The sequence below is a fragment of the Nipponia nippon genome, unplaced genomic scaffold (genome assembly GCF_047370975.1).
Source record: "Nipponia nippon isolate SJK-2023a ecotype South Korea unplaced genomic scaffold, ASM4737097v1 scaffold_2, whole genome shotgun sequence".
NCBI classification, from domain to species: domain Eukaryota; kingdom Metazoa; phylum Chordata; class Aves; order Pelecaniformes; family Threskiornithidae; genus Nipponia; species Nipponia nippon.
Window position 1 is genome coordinate 71,555,236 of NW_028262336.1, and position 20,072 is coordinate 71,575,307.

Genomic DNA, 20,072 nt, shown 5'->3' on the forward strand with positions numbered 1-20,072 from the left:
GTTTGAGCATCAAGAAAAATAAGACTTAACATCTGTTTTGCTCACACTTCTACAGAAAAATAGTACTGTCATGATTCATTTTTGTCATCCATCCACTACCATTAACCATTGTAAAGTGCTTTGCTACTTCAAATATCCGCATCAGGTTTTAAAATGTTCCAGTTCCTACATATTGCCTTGTAAATCTTGTGTTACAGTGAAGAAGGCTGTGCGTGTAGCAGAGCTTTGCAAGGCTGCAATTTCACTGTAATGACTATTATTACCTTATAGACTGCAAGGGTAAAGCTCAAGTGGGGCAGTATATGAAATCCTAAGGTTAAATAATGGACTTTGCCATAACATTACACTGGACTTTAGACATCTGCTGCTGATGTAGGACTTGCAGCTTTATTAAGACAGGAGCCTATTGAAAATCTTTATCATTGTCTGGCATAAAAGCCTGCACTGTGTACACACACAGTGCGAAGGCTCAAGATCGCAGAGGAGGTGGAAGTACCTTGAGTTCATCAAATGCTTTCTGCTTTGTGAATGAAGATATTTGGAGCCAAGCTGCCATTACATTGCTAGTATATGGTGCACATGAGAATCAAAATTATTTTAAAGCTTATTAGTCTAGACCGCAGCCCCAGAGACCATTTAGTTAAATGATCCTATGACAGTTTAAATAGCTAAGCATTAGGATCCACAACAGTTAAAAGAGGGCCTGTTGAGCCCAGAATACTGGAGCTGGAATCAGGTAAGATACTGGTCCTGTGGTGGAGCCTGCACCCACCTAAGCCTATGCCCCCCACAAGAAAAGCTATACAAATTAATCAATAACACATACATAGCACTAAAGAAGGAAATTAAACATAATTAAAGAATAAAATCCACAATACTTAACAGAGAAACTTAATGAAAATAAAAGATATTTTAAATAATTAAAATTTTAATGAAGGTGCTCTTAACATAAGTCTTAAGAGACATTGAATGCACTTAAACCATTTTTTCTCCTTCAGTATGTTAAAGTGGTGTTTTGTATGGGGCAGAACAACTTGAAAATGTCTCTGTGGTAGTCTTCAAGAAAATACATTGAACAGACATATTACTTAGGCTATCAATTGCTATAATCTTCCAGAATAATTTGAGTTTAATGTCTTTGGAAAAAAAGAAGCCACTTTCTTTTCCAATACAAACTCTGCTCTTGGAAGCACTGACTTACAGATTATATTAAACTTAATGCGTGTGGATTTTGAGTCTTAAAACCACTGAAGAAGCAAGGTGTCCCTAGAATTGATAGTGCAGCTTGTGCTGGCATCTCTTTTCATTCATTAGCAAGACAGCATTAAACTGTAGTGATTATGCCACTGCTATTAAAATTTCATCAGGACTTCCATTTAAAAGAGGTGAAAAAACACAAACCAAACATTCTGTACCTGATCCTAGATCAACTGTTGAAATTGACGGTGGTCTTTGCATTGCAAGATTTTTTTTCTTTGTATAATGTGGAGAACAACGGGTGCAGCTTATGAATTTTCCTTTGTCTCTGTTATGGAAAACTATAGAAGGAAAATTATTTTGTAATGGAAAACTATTTTCTACCTTCAAAAAGCATGGCACTGTAAGGTGTTAGATGAATAGGAACGAACCCTCACTTTGCATCGAGCTGTTGTTTTGATTTATGACTGTAAGCTGCTGCTGAGGCTTTTCCAGCCTTTCAAAGAGGCCATCATTATGGATGAGAATACTGACATTTGAAAGCCCTCTTACATGCTGATGCTGGGAAGTGCCAAGACTGGCATCCCACTCTCCCAGCCATGCCCAGCTTCATTCACTTCTTTGCAGAGACCCCCTTCTCCTTCAGCTTAGCAGAGAAAGAAAAATGGCAGAAGGGGAAACATTGCTCATTAAAGCTTAACCTAAATATGTAAGTGGATTTTTAAATAAGTGAATTAGCAGCTTTCTAGCCAGTCGTCTGTCAGCCTCCTGTTTCACGGGCTGCCCTAGACAGGGGACAGAGGCAAGTCCGGTGTACGACGGGTGGCTTCAGAAAGCTGCCCACAGCCTGAACGCTCCCACCTCTCCTCCTTTCCCCGACCTATGCGCGCAGCCAGAGGGATGCTGTAATGCCATCTCACTGCAGCGATGTATCAAATGTCTTCAGACAAGACTACTGTCGCTCCCTTAAAGAAGCAAGTGTGAAAGACATCAGAAAAGAAACCATAAATGCTGGGCCGGGATCAACCTGAAAGAAAAACTGCAGTTTGCAGATTATTGGTTACAGTTTTTTCAATGCAGGATCATCTTTACACAGGCAGGCTCAGCTTTTTACTGCTATCCTTGCCCCTTCTGTGACCCAGCAATTTACAGAGCCTTAGAGAAAGATTGTCAACTTTAATGAAAATACAGAAGTAAACCAGCAATTTAAGTTCAACCTTCACTCTAATATTGCTACTAGCCTGTTTCGTTTAAGCAGGATTTTTTTCCTGTGCTATTTTTAAAAGGCTTAGTAATGTCAAATGCTAAAATACAGGTGCTATTACTGATTTTTAAGCTGTACAGTTATACTAATATTACAATTTTTAAAATATTCCTGTCTAATTTTACTGCTGAACAATGAAGTTTGGAACTCCACAGGAATCGGCTCTGGGGAAGCAGAAACCAGGGTAGGTTGCAAGCGGTTCCTGTCAAGCAGCCATTCAGATAACTGCGGCACCAATTGCTTTACAAAAAGCCAAATTGTTATTTTCAAAAACTGACTGCTGCAGAATATGCCTGCTGGTATCAACGTCTAGTGATAAGAAGTGGTCTAAGGCTTATGTCTGTTATACTGAACAAAGATCTGGAAAATGGATTTTTTTTCATGATGTATGTACTTTGGAAAAAGGAGTTTTAAACAATTAACCATATAAAAGCTTAATCTGTTCCTGCTCTTTAACACGGAAGGATAATTTTGAGTGATATTTCAGCTGTTGGTAGATTTCAGATGATGTTAAGGTTTTTATTCCTCGTTTAAATCATACACTAAACTCCTTTAGGAGTCACAGGAGTTATGGACAGTGCTGAATGCTATATCTCTTGTTCCTTAGTAGCCTAACACATAATTTTGTGATATATATGAACTTACTCAGTTACCAAAAGTGTAAAGGTTTTGAACAAAACCACCTGAAATTTACTACAGCATCTATGATATTTTATTTTCCCTTCACTCATGGGTTAACTTATCACACATTCAGGTGATGTGTGCTTGACAGACTGCAGGACCATTGTGAAACTTATGAGAAATTCATGTGAAGTAATATATATTTCCCTTGAAATATAGAAACAAACTTATACCAGCACTCCTTTCTAGGGGAAAGGCAAAAAACCCCTCAACAAACCAACAATAAAAAAAAGAAAAGAAAGAAAATATTTCTAGGTCCATGACTGAAAACTGCTTTGGTCCTTGTACTTCTGTGGCCGTGCGTTTTGGCAGTTTAACAGCACTAGGTGCTGTTCGTGGAGTTACAGTGTTTGCTGCCCTTAAATCTGGACTCCACATCTTTCCATCACTCTTTGATACACTGGTAAATTGTATAAACCGGGTCACTGGACTAGCACTCCATAATCCACAGGGCTAATAATAGTGGGTCACAATCCTTCCTCAGCCTCACTTGGACATTCGTATGGTTTCTGTGGTTTTGGATCAGATCCTGGTATTAATACAAGTGTATTAACCTTCCCACACTCTAAATTATCTTGAGCACACGTGCGTACAAATTTGTCTTGCCACTCACCTCTGCAGTCTTTCCAGTGTTTCTGGGGCTTCACTGCAGTTCCTCACTGTGTAACCAAGATTACTAGGGGGCTTTGTTTCTGTATGACCCACACACAAACCATTATTAGCTGGATTCAAATGAGACCATTTCCTAATTGGAGACAATTTCCTAAAGTGCCATTTTGCTCCTGTCTTGCTGAATACAATACCACTACAATAACTACAATACTTGCCAATAACTACAATACTTGCCAGTATGCTGGTCCCCCAGGCACCCAGCGTGTTTCAAAACATCAACAGCAGCACCAGACTCATGTTAACAAGGTAGGACCATTCATTACATCTATAGCTACCCCAGTAGGGTTGGTACTGTAAGTCTCCCCTGGCTGATCATACTTTAATCTAATAATGATGTGTCCCAAAGGGTCAAGCAAGGGGACCTGCCCAGTCTTAAAATCTGACTGATAGTGGGGCTGAAAGTGTTGCTTTCATGTTGCCAGAGATCACCTGCACTGGTTTCACTGCCTAACCCTTGGGATCTTCTCTTTCACTTCTAGCACACAGTTCTGCCAACCTATGCATAAAGGTGGTAAGCAGTTTCTTAATCCATTTGGCTGTATCTTCTCCCAGGCGTTCCATTTTTTATTCCAATCCCTATTATTGATCTATTTCAAATGCCATCTTCATGACTCATCCAGCACTCCTGGAAAAACAGAAATAAAAAAACCCTCTGTGCCACCCTGCAGGCAAGCCCCATACCCAGAACTGCAGGGGCCCGTCTTGTCCTTCCCTTGCAGGGGCCTGGCCTGTTTGCCCTCAGGGCCTGTATTAGCACGCATAATAACTGCTTGTATTTCTTTTACTATTGTATTTATTTGCCTTCTCCTTTTTTATTAGGTTCCTTAGGCTCTTCTCCTTCCTGGAGAGATTTCCCAGCCCTGCCAGCCTGCCCTTCAAAATTCACCTGGTTTATGTTAGCAGGGCTTCAGAGGCCCCATAATCACGTGCAGTGGATGACTGAATCCTCCAGCGCCACGGTTTTGAATATTAGCTTGCCATAACTAGACTCCACCTCCCTCCAGCACCACTTTAACAACTACAGACAGTAACTGCTTTCAACAATACGTGACTCTGGAGCCATTTGTTGTTTGTTCTTCCAAATGAAGCCCTACAGACATCAAGCCAGCTGTCTTAACACATCTCAACACTGGCTGCAACCATATAATTCTCCACAGGTGGTGTTTCTGGGGTTTCAGCATTGCGCATGGCCCATTTGGTGGCCACACAGGCTGTCTAAGCCAGGTGATTTTGATCAGCACTGGTCAAACCAAGCTGTGCTTCTCTAAGCCACCAGCCACCCCACATAGGTATTGCTCTTCAAAAGTCCCAATTCTTTAGCCAAAGCTTAAATCTGAGTAGTAGCTGCTTGTATTTCAATGGTCACAGTCTCAGTGGCCTTTCTCTCCTGTATTTTTACCTGCCCTGCTATTTTTGCCACTGCAGGTTGCCCTTGTTCATTCATGTGCCTGTTCCTCATCATGCAAAGGGCCCTATGGACTCCAGGGTCATGGGGGTGATTTACTTTCACAAAGCGTAGTCCCAGGTGGACTGGGATCATCCCAAATGTCTCTGTGCCAGTCCTCAGGACGCCATCTTGCTATCTGTCTTCTGGTTTGTACTGAAGCCACTCTACGCATCGTACCCGGTCACTTCTGCTTAAGCTTCTCAGTTATCTTCTTGTAAGAGTTGTGCTCCTCACCTTCCCATCTCCTCTCCTGTGTTTTCTCCAACACCACTATAACAGCTGCCTTAGCCCGAGCCAACTCACAGTTTGCTCTTTTTCCCCTCCCATTTTTTATATCTGAAACTTCTTTCATCGGTCTCTCCTCCCACCCTCACCATCCTCTCCTAGCAGCAGCTGGTTTTAGCTCTTCTGCAGCAAAGGTACATTCCCTGGCCTTGTACTCCCCAGTGTGATCCCCACAGCATTTGTTTTCCTCCCCTAGTGCCCTGCTCTTATCTTCACGTGCTCTCATGAGCTATGCCTGCCGCCCAACATTCCTCCAGCCCGGGCTGCCCTCCCTATTAACTCCTCCTTTCCCGTAAGCAATCCACTCTTCCCAAGGCCCTCAAAAACTCATACAACTTTACTTAAAGGATCTTTCAAAGCTCCAGATGTCCAGGGGTCAGCACCCCATTGTCCTGCCTTTGCTTCTACCATAGAAGTCATAGTAGTCTCTCTCCTTCAAAGACCGTGTCTATATTCACTGGTGGATTTGAAAACTCCTTCACCATCCTGCTTTGGCATACATGGGTTATGACCTTTTTACCAACCTGGTATTCGAGTGTTCTTGTTCGCTGTATGTGACAATGATACAATTTCTATTTCTGCTCCACTCAGGCTCTCACATTCTTGCTCTTATAGCCTTGGTTGTTGAGTTGCCTGCATTCCCCACCAACCTGTTACAAGAAAAAGGACGCCTTTTGCTTCTTGCAGGACCCACCTGGTGCGGAGTGGACGAAAAAGAACAGGACTGATTTTACACCACTTCTACTAAACGAAATTGAAAAAGACTGATAATTTCTAGCATTTCTGTTGTGCTAGGCATTTTTTAGGATCATTTACATGTGTATCAATATGCACAAAGTCGCAGGGAGGACACAATTAAAGGGGAATCAGTCCTTGCCTGGAATCTCGCATGGTAGGTGGACTCTTCTGTCCAGTGCTCATTGTGGTGTCCATGTACTATTTTACCTTCATGTTGTTCTTTATATAGTATAGTTTCCCAGGAAAAAACTCTTTATGTAGTCTGACCAAGTTCGGGTTTTTTGCACAATTCGCTTTTCAGATAGCCGTGTGTACACAACTACATTATGTATCAGTGAAATGTTGTTTTGTGAGGTGGCCTCAGTTTTGCAGCAGCTTTGCAATCTACTCATATTGCAAAACATTTGGTTCCATTAATCTGCTAAGCTCCTGAGAGGCCGTGGCAGCTGTGTTCTGCAGTGGAAATAGTCATGGTCAACAGTGGTGACTGGGATTTTCTGTGCTGGATATTGTCCACTTGTAGGAAAAGTTAAGTGTAACTGAAGTGGTTTGTGGGCTCTTTCAGCTGTATCATGAGAATTACAATTGCATTCCTCATTTAAAGCTTTTGGAGCTGAACAAATCTGTCAAGTCACTAAAATTATTAGGGGATTACATTGATTCATTCTTTAGCACGGAAAACCTTGGGATGGAAACTACAAGTAAAAAGGCTTCAAAGTAAGAAGAAAAAAGTTGGGTTTACTTTAAGTTTTGCAGCATGTTTTCTTTAGTGAATCTGGAGGGGGGGTGTCTATTGATTATTAGTCCTATAACCAGCCCTACAGGGGGCCTGGTTCTAAGTGTTGGCCACACAAAATTAAATTTAATTGTGTTTTTTATCTTGTCTGTGTTCAGTTTCCCATTCAGTTTCATCAAGATTGAGCAAACCTATGGACTTAATGAATTGTACATAATTTCCCATGTATGGAAGCAGTGTCAGTTTTTTATTACTTGCCATCATGACTGTCTCTGGCTTACTCTTAGCAAATATCCTCTGCAATGTGTCAGTTTTCAGGTGTTCCTAAAAGACCTGGCATTGTTAAGGCAGTGTTTTCTGTTCTCTTGTCAGAACTGCCAGTTTTGACAAGGAATATACGTTGGATTTACTGCATTTATTTTGTATTTTACACGTGCTTTGGTCAGCTAAACTGGTTTAATCTCTCTCCTTTTTTCCTATTGATGACAAATGCGCAATTCTGGAAGTCTTAGGCTATTCCGCACCCTCTTCCCACTTGCAGCTGAAATATTGGTTATAACTCACCAGAGATTATTCCTTGCAGGTTTGGTTTGTAGGATCCCTAGGAGGCTTACTGGCATTTGTGGGAGGAAGAAACTGCAATACGTGTCCCAGCTTACCAGACCTTTCTGATTTATGGTGGCCAAAGTCTACCAGTTAATCTCATTTGATTTAGGATTTCCAAAGGAATAGGGAAGGTGGTACAAATCAGATGACTCAATCATCTTCACCAGCTATAGAGTTTTTAAAAATTGTTAGAATAAAAAAGATGTTGTTAATGAAAATGGGTATGAAACAATAGCACATATTGAAGTTAACATAGTTTACTCCTTAGCTGTTTAGTACTTGCTAATCTGTGAGGCTGGCCATTTAAAATTCTTAGGATCAGGAATAATGTAACACTGCTGTTGGAGAAGGCTGTTACTGAAAAGGTCAGCAGACAGTCTCCGACCTCCCTTGAATTTTTGGCAGGTTCACCTGGAATCTCCTGCTTTGTTTTGAGAGAAAAGAGAAAGACTAGAGGTAGAAAAGACTAACGTAGCTCATTCCTTGTGAATTCCCTGTGCTCCTTTCTGTCCCTGCTCAAGACAGAATGCCTCTTTCTACTGAGCCTACCTTATAAAGGCTAAAGTTATAACCTTATAACGAGCCTTGTGACCAGGCACAGAGATATCACAAGAAACATGAGAGATTACATTATTATCCTCACTCCTCCTCTAAGGTGGTTTTTTTTGGGGAGAGGGGGTCCACATGTGAGTTGCATGGTTTGCATTCATGGATTCTTTTTGAAGATGGCTTTGAAAATTTTTAGGATTTATCATATGCGTAATTACACATGTATCTAGCAACATGACTGAAATCTGTTTCACCCTCTCCTCAACCTATACATTTTAAACATGATACACGAATGAGTATTGACACTGAGAAGTCAAGCTTGGATTAGTTTGTACCTTGTACGCCTGTTTGATTTTGGATAACATTCTGAGAACAAAAGACATCCTTTCATTATGCATCTACCTAAAAACCAAATGACTCAAAAGGGTCCTAGCAGTGACTTTGTCTTGAAAACTGAAACTTCCTATTAAAATTGGCCAGATTATTCCTTTCTTTAAAATATGTAAAAAGCCTCCCCTCACATACAAAAAAACAGCATGCAGACAGTCATTATCTGAAATGCACAAATTTCAGATTGAATTTAGATCATGGAGCCATATAAAAAGCACGACCAACAAATCCTTATAGAAGATAAGCAGTATGTGTTTCCTTGTTTTAATAGCCAATGACCTATCAATTTTCTTATTTCAAGTATGGAATGATTTTAATATCTTTTATTTTGCTTTATTTAAAAGTGCCATTTTGAAAGAACAGGAAATGCATATTCAGTTATGATGTCACCTATTCTAAATTCTAATTAATCCTGTACTAAATTTGTATAACAAACAACATCCTTTCACTCAGATTTGTAGAGAAACAGTACTCTGCTAAAGAAGGATACAAAACTGGCTAACTCGGACTGGTCCCATTTTTAGGTAAGGACTTACAAGAGGATGAAGTGCTTTAGTGTAAGGGCATAGGGTGCATTTACAACAGATGAGAAAAATGAGCTAAGGTCTCTGTTTTTCCTCTTCTTTGACCTAGCCATTGTAACATGACCTAGCTTGTAACATTTCTTCAACTGGATTGGAAGACAAAAACATGTACTTTAAAAGGACTAAATAAAAGGCTCCAATTATCTGAGAGATGGGCAGATACAAAATGTTCTTTCTTCACAGTCTGTGCTTTCATTTGGAAACGTTTGTGCCCTCCATGCAAAGAATACGACATTTACATTTACGACAATACACATATGTATTGTTTATGGATGTATGTTTGACAATATGTGCATGCCAAGTCAAATTTAGCTTTGCAAATATTATTATTCATCCTTGTTGAAAACAAATATCACTGTACTTGATAAATTATGAGTATGTTAGAGTGATAGTAAAAAGAGAGTTTATAGGTTTGTATTTAAAAACAGTTGATGTCTTCACTTCAAGCGTCCTTTCTCATTGTACTATAGCAAATTCAGTGCTTCATTGAGGAAGATGAAATATTAGGAAGGACTTTGTTTCTTCACAGCTGCTGCTAGATAGGAATAGGTAGAAGTATGTATGTTTGTTAGAAACTTGTGGTTTAACACAATGTTGGTTTTGAGACAACCACTGATGGCTGACATAGAACAATTAAAAACAAGTTCTTTGTAGTCTAGATTTTCTTCTTATACCTTGATGACATTCAGATTAATCAAACAATTAAATTTAAACCACAACAAGTGTAGAAAGTGCTTTTCTTGAAAACAGATTACAGTTTGATTCGGACCCAAATAAATTATTATTTTTAGTTTTGCAATGAGAATATGCTCTTACACCAACAATACATGCTATCACTTTATAAAATATGCAACTGTACATCTAATGAATGCATTGTAAGCCTCTACTTATTGAGTATGCTGCCATCATTGGCTTAGCTTATTAGGAGCACTATAACTTGAACTCCTCTAATAGTTCATTTCATCTTTTTTTTCCCCAATAACCTTAAATCCCACACTTCCTATGTTTTGTGTTTGTTTGGTTTGTTTTTTTAGTTAGTTTGCTTCTTCTTTTGCATTGGCAAAGAGCTTCAATGTTTCCTTGCATCAACTGCGAAGTTTTGTTATTATTCAGTCAGGGTTTTTACATGGCACCCCCCGCCTCACAGTAGCTAACCTTAAAATGATGAGGCAGCCCTGAGCATAGGAGAAAAGAGGGTGTAGAATGGGGAAGGAAAGCTTTTAATAAACAAGGAAAACTTAAACTAAAATTTGCCAAAAATTATTCTTACTGCTATAAATAAAAACAATTTAAAATGTAGTAGCTCTACTTTAATTTAATATTTGTTTTGCCATTAAAAAAAAAAAAAAAAGGCAAGATATTTAACATGCAGGAGGTTTCCTACTGCAGAACTACTGGGAAAGGGAGCAAGAACCAAAGAGAACTTTAAGAAACTACTCGAGTGTACTTTATTGGAGATGCAAGAATAAGTCCTGATTACAGATAGAAACGCTGCCAGGGCGTTCGTGTTCCATCCAAGCCCTTGGTATTATCTCATACCATCCACACTCCTCCTCAGCTGAAATAACTATTTATTTCATTTTATTTAAAGGTATCTAGCTATTACCTACATTCTATACATCTCATCTGCATGTTCTCTAGATAATGATGTGTAACATGACTCTGGGCAAACAGAAGCCCAAAACAAGAAACTGAAGAAAAGAAAGGCCAGCTTATGATTTTGGGGACAGAATGTTTGGCTTCCCACTGGTTAAGGCTTAACATAAAAAAAAAAAACAAACAAAAAAACCCAACCAAAACAAAACACCAAAACCAATGTTCAGAATGTGTATGGCTACAACGGAGCCTTTAGCTGTGAATTTTTTGGGGGGTTGGGCAGGTGGATGGCACCCCCACCAGCCCCCTGAAGAGCAGCCTCTTCAGGTAGCCCGCTTCATTCACCCAGATTCCAGAATTAATTCCTCTGAACCCCCATCCACAGTATTTCCCTTTTCTTAAGGTTTACCTTATTTAATTTACCTGACACTCTCCTCCCATCTTACAGAGTCATAGAATGGTTTGGGTTGGAAGGGATCTTAAAGATCATCTAGTTCCAATGCCTCCGCCATGGCCAGGCCAGGTTGCTCGAAGCCCCATCCAGCCTGGCCTTGAACACTTCCAGGGATGGGGCATTCACAGCTTCTCCAGGCAACCTGTTCCAGTGCCTCACCACCCTCATCGTAAAAATTCCCTTTTTAGCTGTTTTCCTGCGTTACTATTCGTATTTGTACTGCTTCTAGAGGTATGCTTAGTAACTACTCCCATTATGAATGCTATCTTTGTAGGTTTTCTGGATGCCTACACAAGTCTTTGAACAGCCATCTGGTGAAATGTGCTATGGCTTGTTATTTACATGGCATTTAACTATGCCTCCATAAGCTTCAGTAATATAATGGAGGCCAACACTTTCCACTGAGGAATACACTGAAACCAAGTTGTATAGCATGCTGTATCCAACTGTTAAAGAAAAGGAATCGATATTAAACTGTAGGGGAATTTGACTAGAAAATAAGAAAGTTATTTTTTACTTTTGCTTTGTGTGATTCTTCCTTTTATTTTTTTTCTTTTAAGAAGTACAGTAAATCTCAGCAGTTGCCATGGGCAATATCTTCAACTTCGGACTTTTTACCTTAACCTTCACCCCCTTTCTGGTTTAGATAATTTGTCTTTAGGGACATTCTATTTTGTTTTCTTTACAGCAAGCTACAGGAATAGAAGTTCTGGGAACAGAGTCATATTGACAAGTTCCCCAACATAACATACAAAGGATTAAGGCAAAGCTGTTAATTTTCTGTGCTTCTATTGATGCAATTTGGAATCATTATGATGCTGGCAAAGGAGACTATTTAACCACATTGTTCTGTTGCTATTTATAAATGGGATCTCATTTAAATTTAGAACACAAAACCTTCCTGGGTGGAAAACTGCCATCTTGTGTATCTGCATGCAATGCAGTGCAAGGGCTCTGATCTGATCACTGTCAATATCACTGCTGCAATACTGATAGCAATAATGAGAATAGCACAGAGTTGCCCGTAGGGCTCAATTCTGTAACCTTGTCACATGCAGACCTATGACCTCAACAGTATGTGGAGTTTTACAGAGACTGTGTGTTTAAATGGATGTGTTTATCACAGATCATGGGGCATCTGATGTTCCGACTGTGGTGTACGTCAGAGCTGTGGGAGCTACGAGCTCCCAGGTGTGCCTCCTAGCTGCACCTTGGCAATGCCCCAGGGTGCACGGAGGATGCCTACCATCTTCTCCTCTTCTCTTTTCTCTTCTCTTCTCTTCTCTTCTCTTCTCTTCTCTTCTCTTCTCTTCTCTTCTCTTCTCTTCTCTTCTCTTCTCTTCTCTTCTCTTCTCTTCTCTTCTCTTCTCTTCTCTTCTCTTCTCTTCTCTTCTCTTCTCTTCTTCTTCTCTTCTCTTCTCTTCTTCTTCTTCTTCTTCTTCTCTTCTCTTCTCTTCTCTTCTCTTCTCTTCTTCTTCTCTTCTCTTCTCTTCTCTTCTCTTCTCTCCTCTCCTCTCCTCTCCTCTCCTCTCGTGTCCTCTGCTCTCCTCTCCCCTCCTCTCCTCTCCCCTCCTCTCCTCTCCTCTCCTCTCCTCTCCTCTCCTCTCCTCTCCTCTCCTCTCCTCTCCTCTCCTCTCCTCTCCTCTCCTCTTCTCTTCTCTTCTCTTCTCTTCTCTCCTCTTCTCTCCTCTCCTCTTCTCTCCTCTTCTCTCCTCTCCTCTTCTCTCCTCTCCTCTCCTCTCCTCTTCTCTCCTCTTCTCTTCTCTTCTCTTCTCTTCTCTTCTCTTCTCTTCTCTCTTCTCTTCTCTTCTCTTCTCTTCTCTTCTCTTCTCTTCTCTTCTCTTCTCTTCTCTTCTCTTCTCTTCTCTTCTCTTCTCTTCTCTTCTCTTCTCTTCTCTTCTCTTCTCTTCTCTTCTCTTCTCTTCTCTTCTCTCCTCTCCTCTCCTCTCCTCTCCTCTCCTCTCCTCTCCTCTCCTCTCCCCTCCTCTCCTCTCCCCTCCTCTCCTCTCCTCTCCTCTCCTCTCCTCTCCTCTCCTCTCCTCTCCTCTCCTCTCCTCTCCTCTCCTCTCCTCTCCTCTCCTCTCCTCTCCTCTCCTCTCCTCTCCTCTCCTCTCCTCTCCTCTCCTCTCCTCTCCTCTCCTCTCCTCTCCTCTCCTCTCCTCTCCTCTCCTCTCCTCTCCTGTTTGGGTGTAACTAACGGGAACCGGCTTGGCCACCTTGTGTTTGCACAGCTGCCAGCACTGCAAACGTAGGCTAAAAAGAGTCAGAACTGCTGCTTTGCTTCAAATGTACAGAGAGGAAAAATTGTTATTAAATAGGACTATTTGTAAGCTGAATTAGATATTTTGGATATTAATATAATTAATCCCTCTCCATCTGTTGAAAGTCTCGCTCAAGTATGTAAGGCTTGGCGTACTGAATTCAGCTCTGCTTTTTCTATTCCTAATTCTTAGAATTTGTTACAAGTAGTCGTCTTCATCCACGCAGAGCAGGCAAACCTATTGCATTGACAGTGATTTTTCAAGGATGTAGTAAAAAGCATCCAACAAATGTCTGTCTGTATTTTTTTAATGTAGCAATCATAGATGGAACCTTTTATGCATCCAAGTAACTGGCATTTTTATCTAAACTGAGATAAGGAGGAGTTTATGAAGATTTATGAAAGATCTTTGTCTTACCTATAATTTCAGTGTGCTAGTAGCACTTAGCACGGTCAGGTTCAAAGCACCTTACATTTGCAAACACTGCTTAATAAAAATTGTATGAAGTGGTGATTGCCCCCAATTAAGGGGGATCAGAAAAACAATGAAGTGATCCAGGCATTTTGAGCCACAATTGTTCCATGTGGGAGAGAGGCTGATTCTCCCAAGTCTGAAGTATCACATATGAAGTAATTGGTATTCAACAGTGGTTACATGAAAAGAGTACAGTCACATAAATCACAATAGTTTGGCCACTTTGGATTGACAAATTACTGCCTGCCAACTAAGCAGCACTAACTTACCAGGTAAAAAGTTACAAAGATTATTTTTGTTACAGTTAGTTTAAGTTTTATTAAAATTATTCTTGGGACATTCAATAAATAACTACATTTACATGCAGCTTTTCTTGACATTATATATACTTGAACTCTTAAGCCACCACAAGTTGCCTATGCATAAATCTACATTATCGGTTTGTCCTTTTTCTTTAAATAAATTCTTGTTGTGTGTGAGAATTCAAACTGGCAGAGTCTGCTGTTTATGTTATTGTAATATGAGTTTTCTACCTTTTGACTGTGGCAGTTGTAGGAATATATTTGTCAGATATCATAAGAATGATAAGAACAAAAAAAAGCATAATTTCTGTGCTTGGAAGGAGATTTCAGGACACCGGGATGTGGTCTAACTAACTATACTAGAAGTATGCATTTTATTATTTGTTTGTTCATGTTTGAAATGGGATATAACTATCAATATTGCTAGAAATTATGGACTTGCACTGCTATAATTCACACTGTTGTGGATGCCTACAGTGGCAGGCACAATGTATATGGTATATATTCTTGCTTTCCAAATTTTTTTTTGTGCATTTGAAGCACATTGAGCCAGTGTAGAGAAACACAAGTTCAAAGTCTGTAATTCAATACCTGTATGAACAAACGGAATAGCTGGTGAAATCTTGCACTACAGGGATCAGCTATAAAATTCCTATGAGTTCAGTGGAGCTAGGACTTAAACTTCAGAAATTATGTACAGAGGATAGATGTGTCTTCATCCCTTTACTAAATATATTCCAAGTTACCTGCTTCACTGGCTGATCATTTATGGAACTGTTAGTTTATTAGTCAGTGAGTGATAATAAACTGTGAAAACTTTGAAAGAACTGAAAACTTCTTTTTAACTTTGGAACATCAAAAACATTTCCTTTGTTTCAGCTCTCCCTTGCAGTATCACACCACAAATTCATAGCTTTGCCAGCAGTGCAGGGTTTCAGGCTGTTGAAATATGCCTCTGGCACTGATGGCTGCAGATGCTGCTTGCTTTGAAAGATTTTTCTTTTTGAAGGGAACTCGCCATGGTTTAAGTGGCATGCCATAAAGGTCTAAGCTGGCTTAGCTGCAGGATCCGTCCACACCCATTCAGTTTGATGATGTGTGCCCTTTTTTTGTACATAGTTCATTATGAAGTCTCTCTTTTCAAGCACGGGTGTGGAGATGAGAATATATGATGAAATGTGATGTTCAGCACAGCTTGATTCACAGTGCAGCAGTGTCTCCTCGAACTAATATCTGCTCAGATTTCAATAATCGGAAACAGGACTTTGACATTAGAAGATGTGATGAACCTCCTCCATGAAAATCCACTGTCAGGGCACAAAGGGTATGAAAGGGTCTTCCTGGTTTTGCCCAGCCTCCCCTGGGGCCTCCCCACACCCTGCCTGTGGCCTAGCCCAGGGCCATCAGTTTCTCCCCCAGTGATGCTGTAGCAGTCCTATAGGACTCCTCATAAGAGTAAGAGCTTTGACTTTGGGGTTTTGGTCATGTTCTGGTCAACCTCTTTAGCTTGAGTAACAGTATACTGCATACCAACTTTAAGCCACTACCGAAACACCTATGACAGTGTCAGCTTTGCCTAAGTTGCTAAGAATTCGGCACTGAGCTTCTGTACCTTCACTGCTCTCTTTTGGAGGTGGCAGCATTTCCACAGTAGACAAGTGATTGATACATGTGAGTGTAAATTTGCAAAAGCATTTCTGTGGGGTCACCAACAGGCTGCCTGTGTACGCCTTGGAGACTGACCGCATCCGTGGCACTGGGAGAGAAACAGCAGGTCCAGGAAAGAGGCCAGGGACTAAAAATGTAATGCACACGTGCTGAGAGAGTGACATGACATTTGAAAAGCAGCATGCTTAGCCTGATGGGTCGAATTGGATGAGACCAAGATTTTCTGATCATTCATATATGCAATGGACACTGCCTTAGCACCTCCAAGTGGACATTTATGTTATACAATTATTGAAGGGCTCCATATACAATGAGCTTTATTCTGCCCCTCAGAGTAAATGCATTTGATTATAAAGTTACTTGTAGACAGAGAAAACAGATCCTTCCCTTCTGTCTTCAGCATGCCTCAATGTCTAAGCAGCAAAACCAGTTCTGGCTTCCATCAGTTTTTTATTTCTACTCTTGAAGCATTTGATCCTCAGAGTGTATTAGTTTTGTGGCTTGGCAATTGCAGCCAGTATTCAGTCCTAGTTTCTAAGTATGTAATGTGAAGCACTGCTGTGGGATTTGAGACACAAAAAAAACCCAAACCATACCTGTGAAACTGTAAAACCAGTGAAAGGGTAGGGCAGGGGGAAGAAGATTTTACCGAAGGTGGAAAAATGGCCACACAGGGACGGCGATTATATGGACAGTACATCTAGGCAGGTAGGAAAATAGGTGGGGCGACTGTAATCTGTGGGAGAAAAAGTAGCTTACCAGCTATTATCAAAGCCCATAAAAGAAGGAGGAATTGTGGGCAGCCAGATTTGTTGAAACAGAGGTTAGTCATAGACCCAGAGTAGGATGGGAAACCCAGGGGTACAGTGAAAATGAGGGGAGGAAGCATGTGCGAAATTGAGTTGCAGTAAACAGTAATGAGCATTGTTTTGCAGAGGTGACATAGTAGCATGGGTTAATAGTAATGAGGGTGAAACAGCAGTTCCAGAAAATGGAAGGAAGCTCATCCCTTTCATAGCAAAATTACTAAACCTTCACATTCAGAGATGGGGCGTGGGCAAAAATGCTGTATTTCCCTAAGAATAAACGGGCTCCAGGTGGGCACCAAAATGAGCCAAGCTTGAATGTCCACTGCTCGTCTTGCCATTCAGTCAGGCTCCAGCAGGCCTGACTGAATTCCAGTTTAAGTAAAATTGCATCTCAAAATAGCAAACTCCTACCAAGGACCATCCATTCCAGACAGTCCTGTTAGTGGGATTTATCTCGCTGGTCTGAAGCTTAAATGACAGCACCGTAGATTTCTAAATTGTGATGAGTCTTCTTCAGTACATCTGTTCCAAAGTCAGCCAATGAACCTTGCCTTGTGGTGCTGGGAGCAGGGCAGGTACCTCTGCAAGAGAGCTCATCATATTTATTCTACACATACTTTGGAAGGGATGAACTTTCCTTGAGAGGCATTTATTTTTCTCCCTGGGTTTAGAAAAGAAGCCTGAAATACTGACATTGATGAGGGATATGATTCAGGTACAAACTGAGACATCCAAGATGATGCCAACATGTCTGGAGCAGGTGCCTGGGCACCTCTTAGAGTCAACAGAGATGCAGGCAATAGTCCCAGTGGAGCGGAGACCGCTGTTCCGGTGACCAGCACTGGTGGCTGATTATGGTGAGATGACTCCTTCTGTCCCCCTTGAAGATATTGACTAGATTTCAAGTGACTACAAAGGGACTATAGGCACCCAAAGTTAGGTGTCTGAATCAAGAACTGTATCCCAGCATAGATGCCTAACTTCTAACTTATTGAAGTCAAATGAAGGTAATTTAGGCCTAGAAGAACAATAAAAGCCTGTCCTTTTCCTTAATCCTATCTCAGGATTTCATTCCTCAAAGATTTAGGTCCTCTCATTTCTGTGCTTTCACTATAACATTTGCCTTTAACGTTTTTTCTGCAGTTCCATTCAATTAAAAATGTGCCTATAACTACAAAAGGAAAAAAATAGAACAATGTCTGTATTTTCAGATGTTGAGGTGAAAACATGAATTATCTTAAAATAGTCAGACATTCTTTTACATATTCATTTTTAATTTTTCCACAGACTTGCAACTTGTCAATCTTTACCCAGAATACATCTTCACTTGAATGGTTTGTGTAGATACTTTGCTAAAAGGGAGGGATTTTCCCTCTTTCCTTGTGAGCACACATTCTGAAAACTGAATGAATGTTACAGGCAATTGGCAGTCTTTTTTCCCCCTATTTAAATATTGACTTATTACTTGAATTTGGAGCTTGGTCTGAGAATTGGGCCCTACTCTTGCAAAAGATGTATGTGTATTCTCTACATTTAATGACATGAATAGTTCCACTGAGATCCGGGAGTGTATTACAGCGTAAAAATTAAAGAGCTATAAATCTTTGCAAGATGAGGCTGTTGCAAGAAAAAATTAACTCAATGCTTATAGTGGATCAAAAGTAGACAGAAGTTAACATGCTAAATCTGATATATTGATGCTCTTACATTAAGCATTTTAATTTGTTTGAATTAATGAATGATCATCTTCTATCATTTGACTAATATAAATAATTTGGAATTTTTTCCTCCTTTCTTTTAAGAAATCCATTTGTCAGTAATTCAGCCTTTAAAAATTGAAGGTGAATGAACAGTGCTGCTTTTAAAAAAGTTACAATTTATTATGCATTCAGTTACTTTGTTCAAGTTCTCACACAGATGAAACGCATTTTTGTGCGTACAAAATTATTTTTTAAAAAGCTTGAGAAATCTCCTTGCTTACCCATGCATCAGTGCTTCTATTCCCAATTTGATTTTATTTTTGCTTGGGTCTTGGTAGGAAACTCTGTGTCGTGGTTTAACCCCAGCCGGCAACTAAGCACCACACAGCCACTCACTCACTCCCTGCTGGTGGGATGGGGGAGAGAATCGGAAGAGTAAAAGTGAGAAAACTCATGAGCTGAGATAAAGAAAGTCTAATAGGTAAAGCAAAAGTGGCGCGTGCAAGCAAAGCAAAACAAGGAATTCATTCACTGCTTCCCATGGGCAGGCAGGTGTTCAGCCATCTCCAGGAAAGCAGGGCTCCATCACATGTAATGGTTACTTGAGAAGACAAACACCATCACTCCAAACGTCCTTCCCTTCCTTCTTCTTCCCCCAGCTTTATATGCTGAGCATGATGTCATATGGTATGGAATAGCCCTCTGGTGAGTTGGGGTCAGCTGTCCCAGCTGTGTCCCCTCCCAGCTTCTTCTGCACCCCCAGCCTACTGGCTGGTGGGGTGGTGTGAGAAGCAGAAAAGGCCTTGACTCCGTGTAAAACATCCCTGTATTATCAACACTGTTTTCAGCACAAATCCAAAACATAGCCCCATACTAGCTACTATGAAGAAAATTAACTCCATCCCAGTCAAAACCAGCACAATCTGAATTTACCATCCTTTTTACAAGATTGCTGTCAGGTTAAATTTAAATTTGAAAAGTTTGCTGGGATTTTGTTGGATTTTTTTTTTCTTTTTATGCTTATTAGGAATACTAGCTCTACTGGATGTCAAAAGCGCTATTTGTAAAAGATGTTAAAATGCCCAGCCATGTGCAATATTTGAAGTGCTCGGTGTGTCCCACAGTTTCACTTCTGAAAATGTACTATAACACAAACTGAAAGGCTTCTTTTTTCATGGTGGTATACTACCTTCCCAGCTTTTCTTCAGTCTGTATAAAATGAATTACCAGTATTTTAATTCATCTTTTTCTAGCTTAACACTTTGGGGCTTTTAAGGATTTTTTTTCCCCTGAAAACATTCACAGACAAGTAACAACCAAGAAGGAGATTCCCTGTGACTTTGAGATGCTTTGTCTACAGATAACTGTCAAAATCTCATACCAGGCAAAGAACTGATAGATGTAAGTAACTGAACGGATGAAAGAAAACTCTCTGGAAGAGCTTTACTACCTGTGCATTCCTGTCCAGGGATGCTACGGCAGGGATGAACCACTGGGTGCCTTTGCAGGCACTGTTGCTCCAGTAAAACCATTGGTACAGACATTTGTCATACTTCTATGTTGTCTTTAAGTAAGCAGCATGCCTTCCAGTTTCGTTGTATGTTTAAACATACAATGTTTATAACATCAGTTTGCTAGAGAAATTTTTGACCTTAACTT

At 40.4% G+C, this 20,072-nt stretch overlaps 1 protein-coding gene across 6 annotated transcripts in view; it reads left to right on the top strand.

Moving 5' to 3' along the window:
- Window positions 1-20,072, top strand: part of FGF14 (fibroblast growth factor 14) — a 415,933-nt gene that overhangs the window by 161,297 nt on the left and 234,564 nt on the right. For 3 of the 6 annotated variants that reach the window (XM_087757512.1, XM_087757510.1, XM_087757509.1), the window contains exon 1: window positions 6,204-6,438. The exons of the other annotated variants lie outside the window; for them this stretch is intronic. Coding sequence is in view for 2 of the 3 variants with exons in the window: in XM_087757509.1 (XP_087613635.1) it covers window positions 6,363-6,438 (76 nt within the window). In the remaining variant the exon portion in view is untranslated. Of the gene's footprint in view, window positions 1-6,203; window positions 6,439-20,072 lie in introns of those variants that run through there. 6 annotated transcript variants of the gene reach the window in all.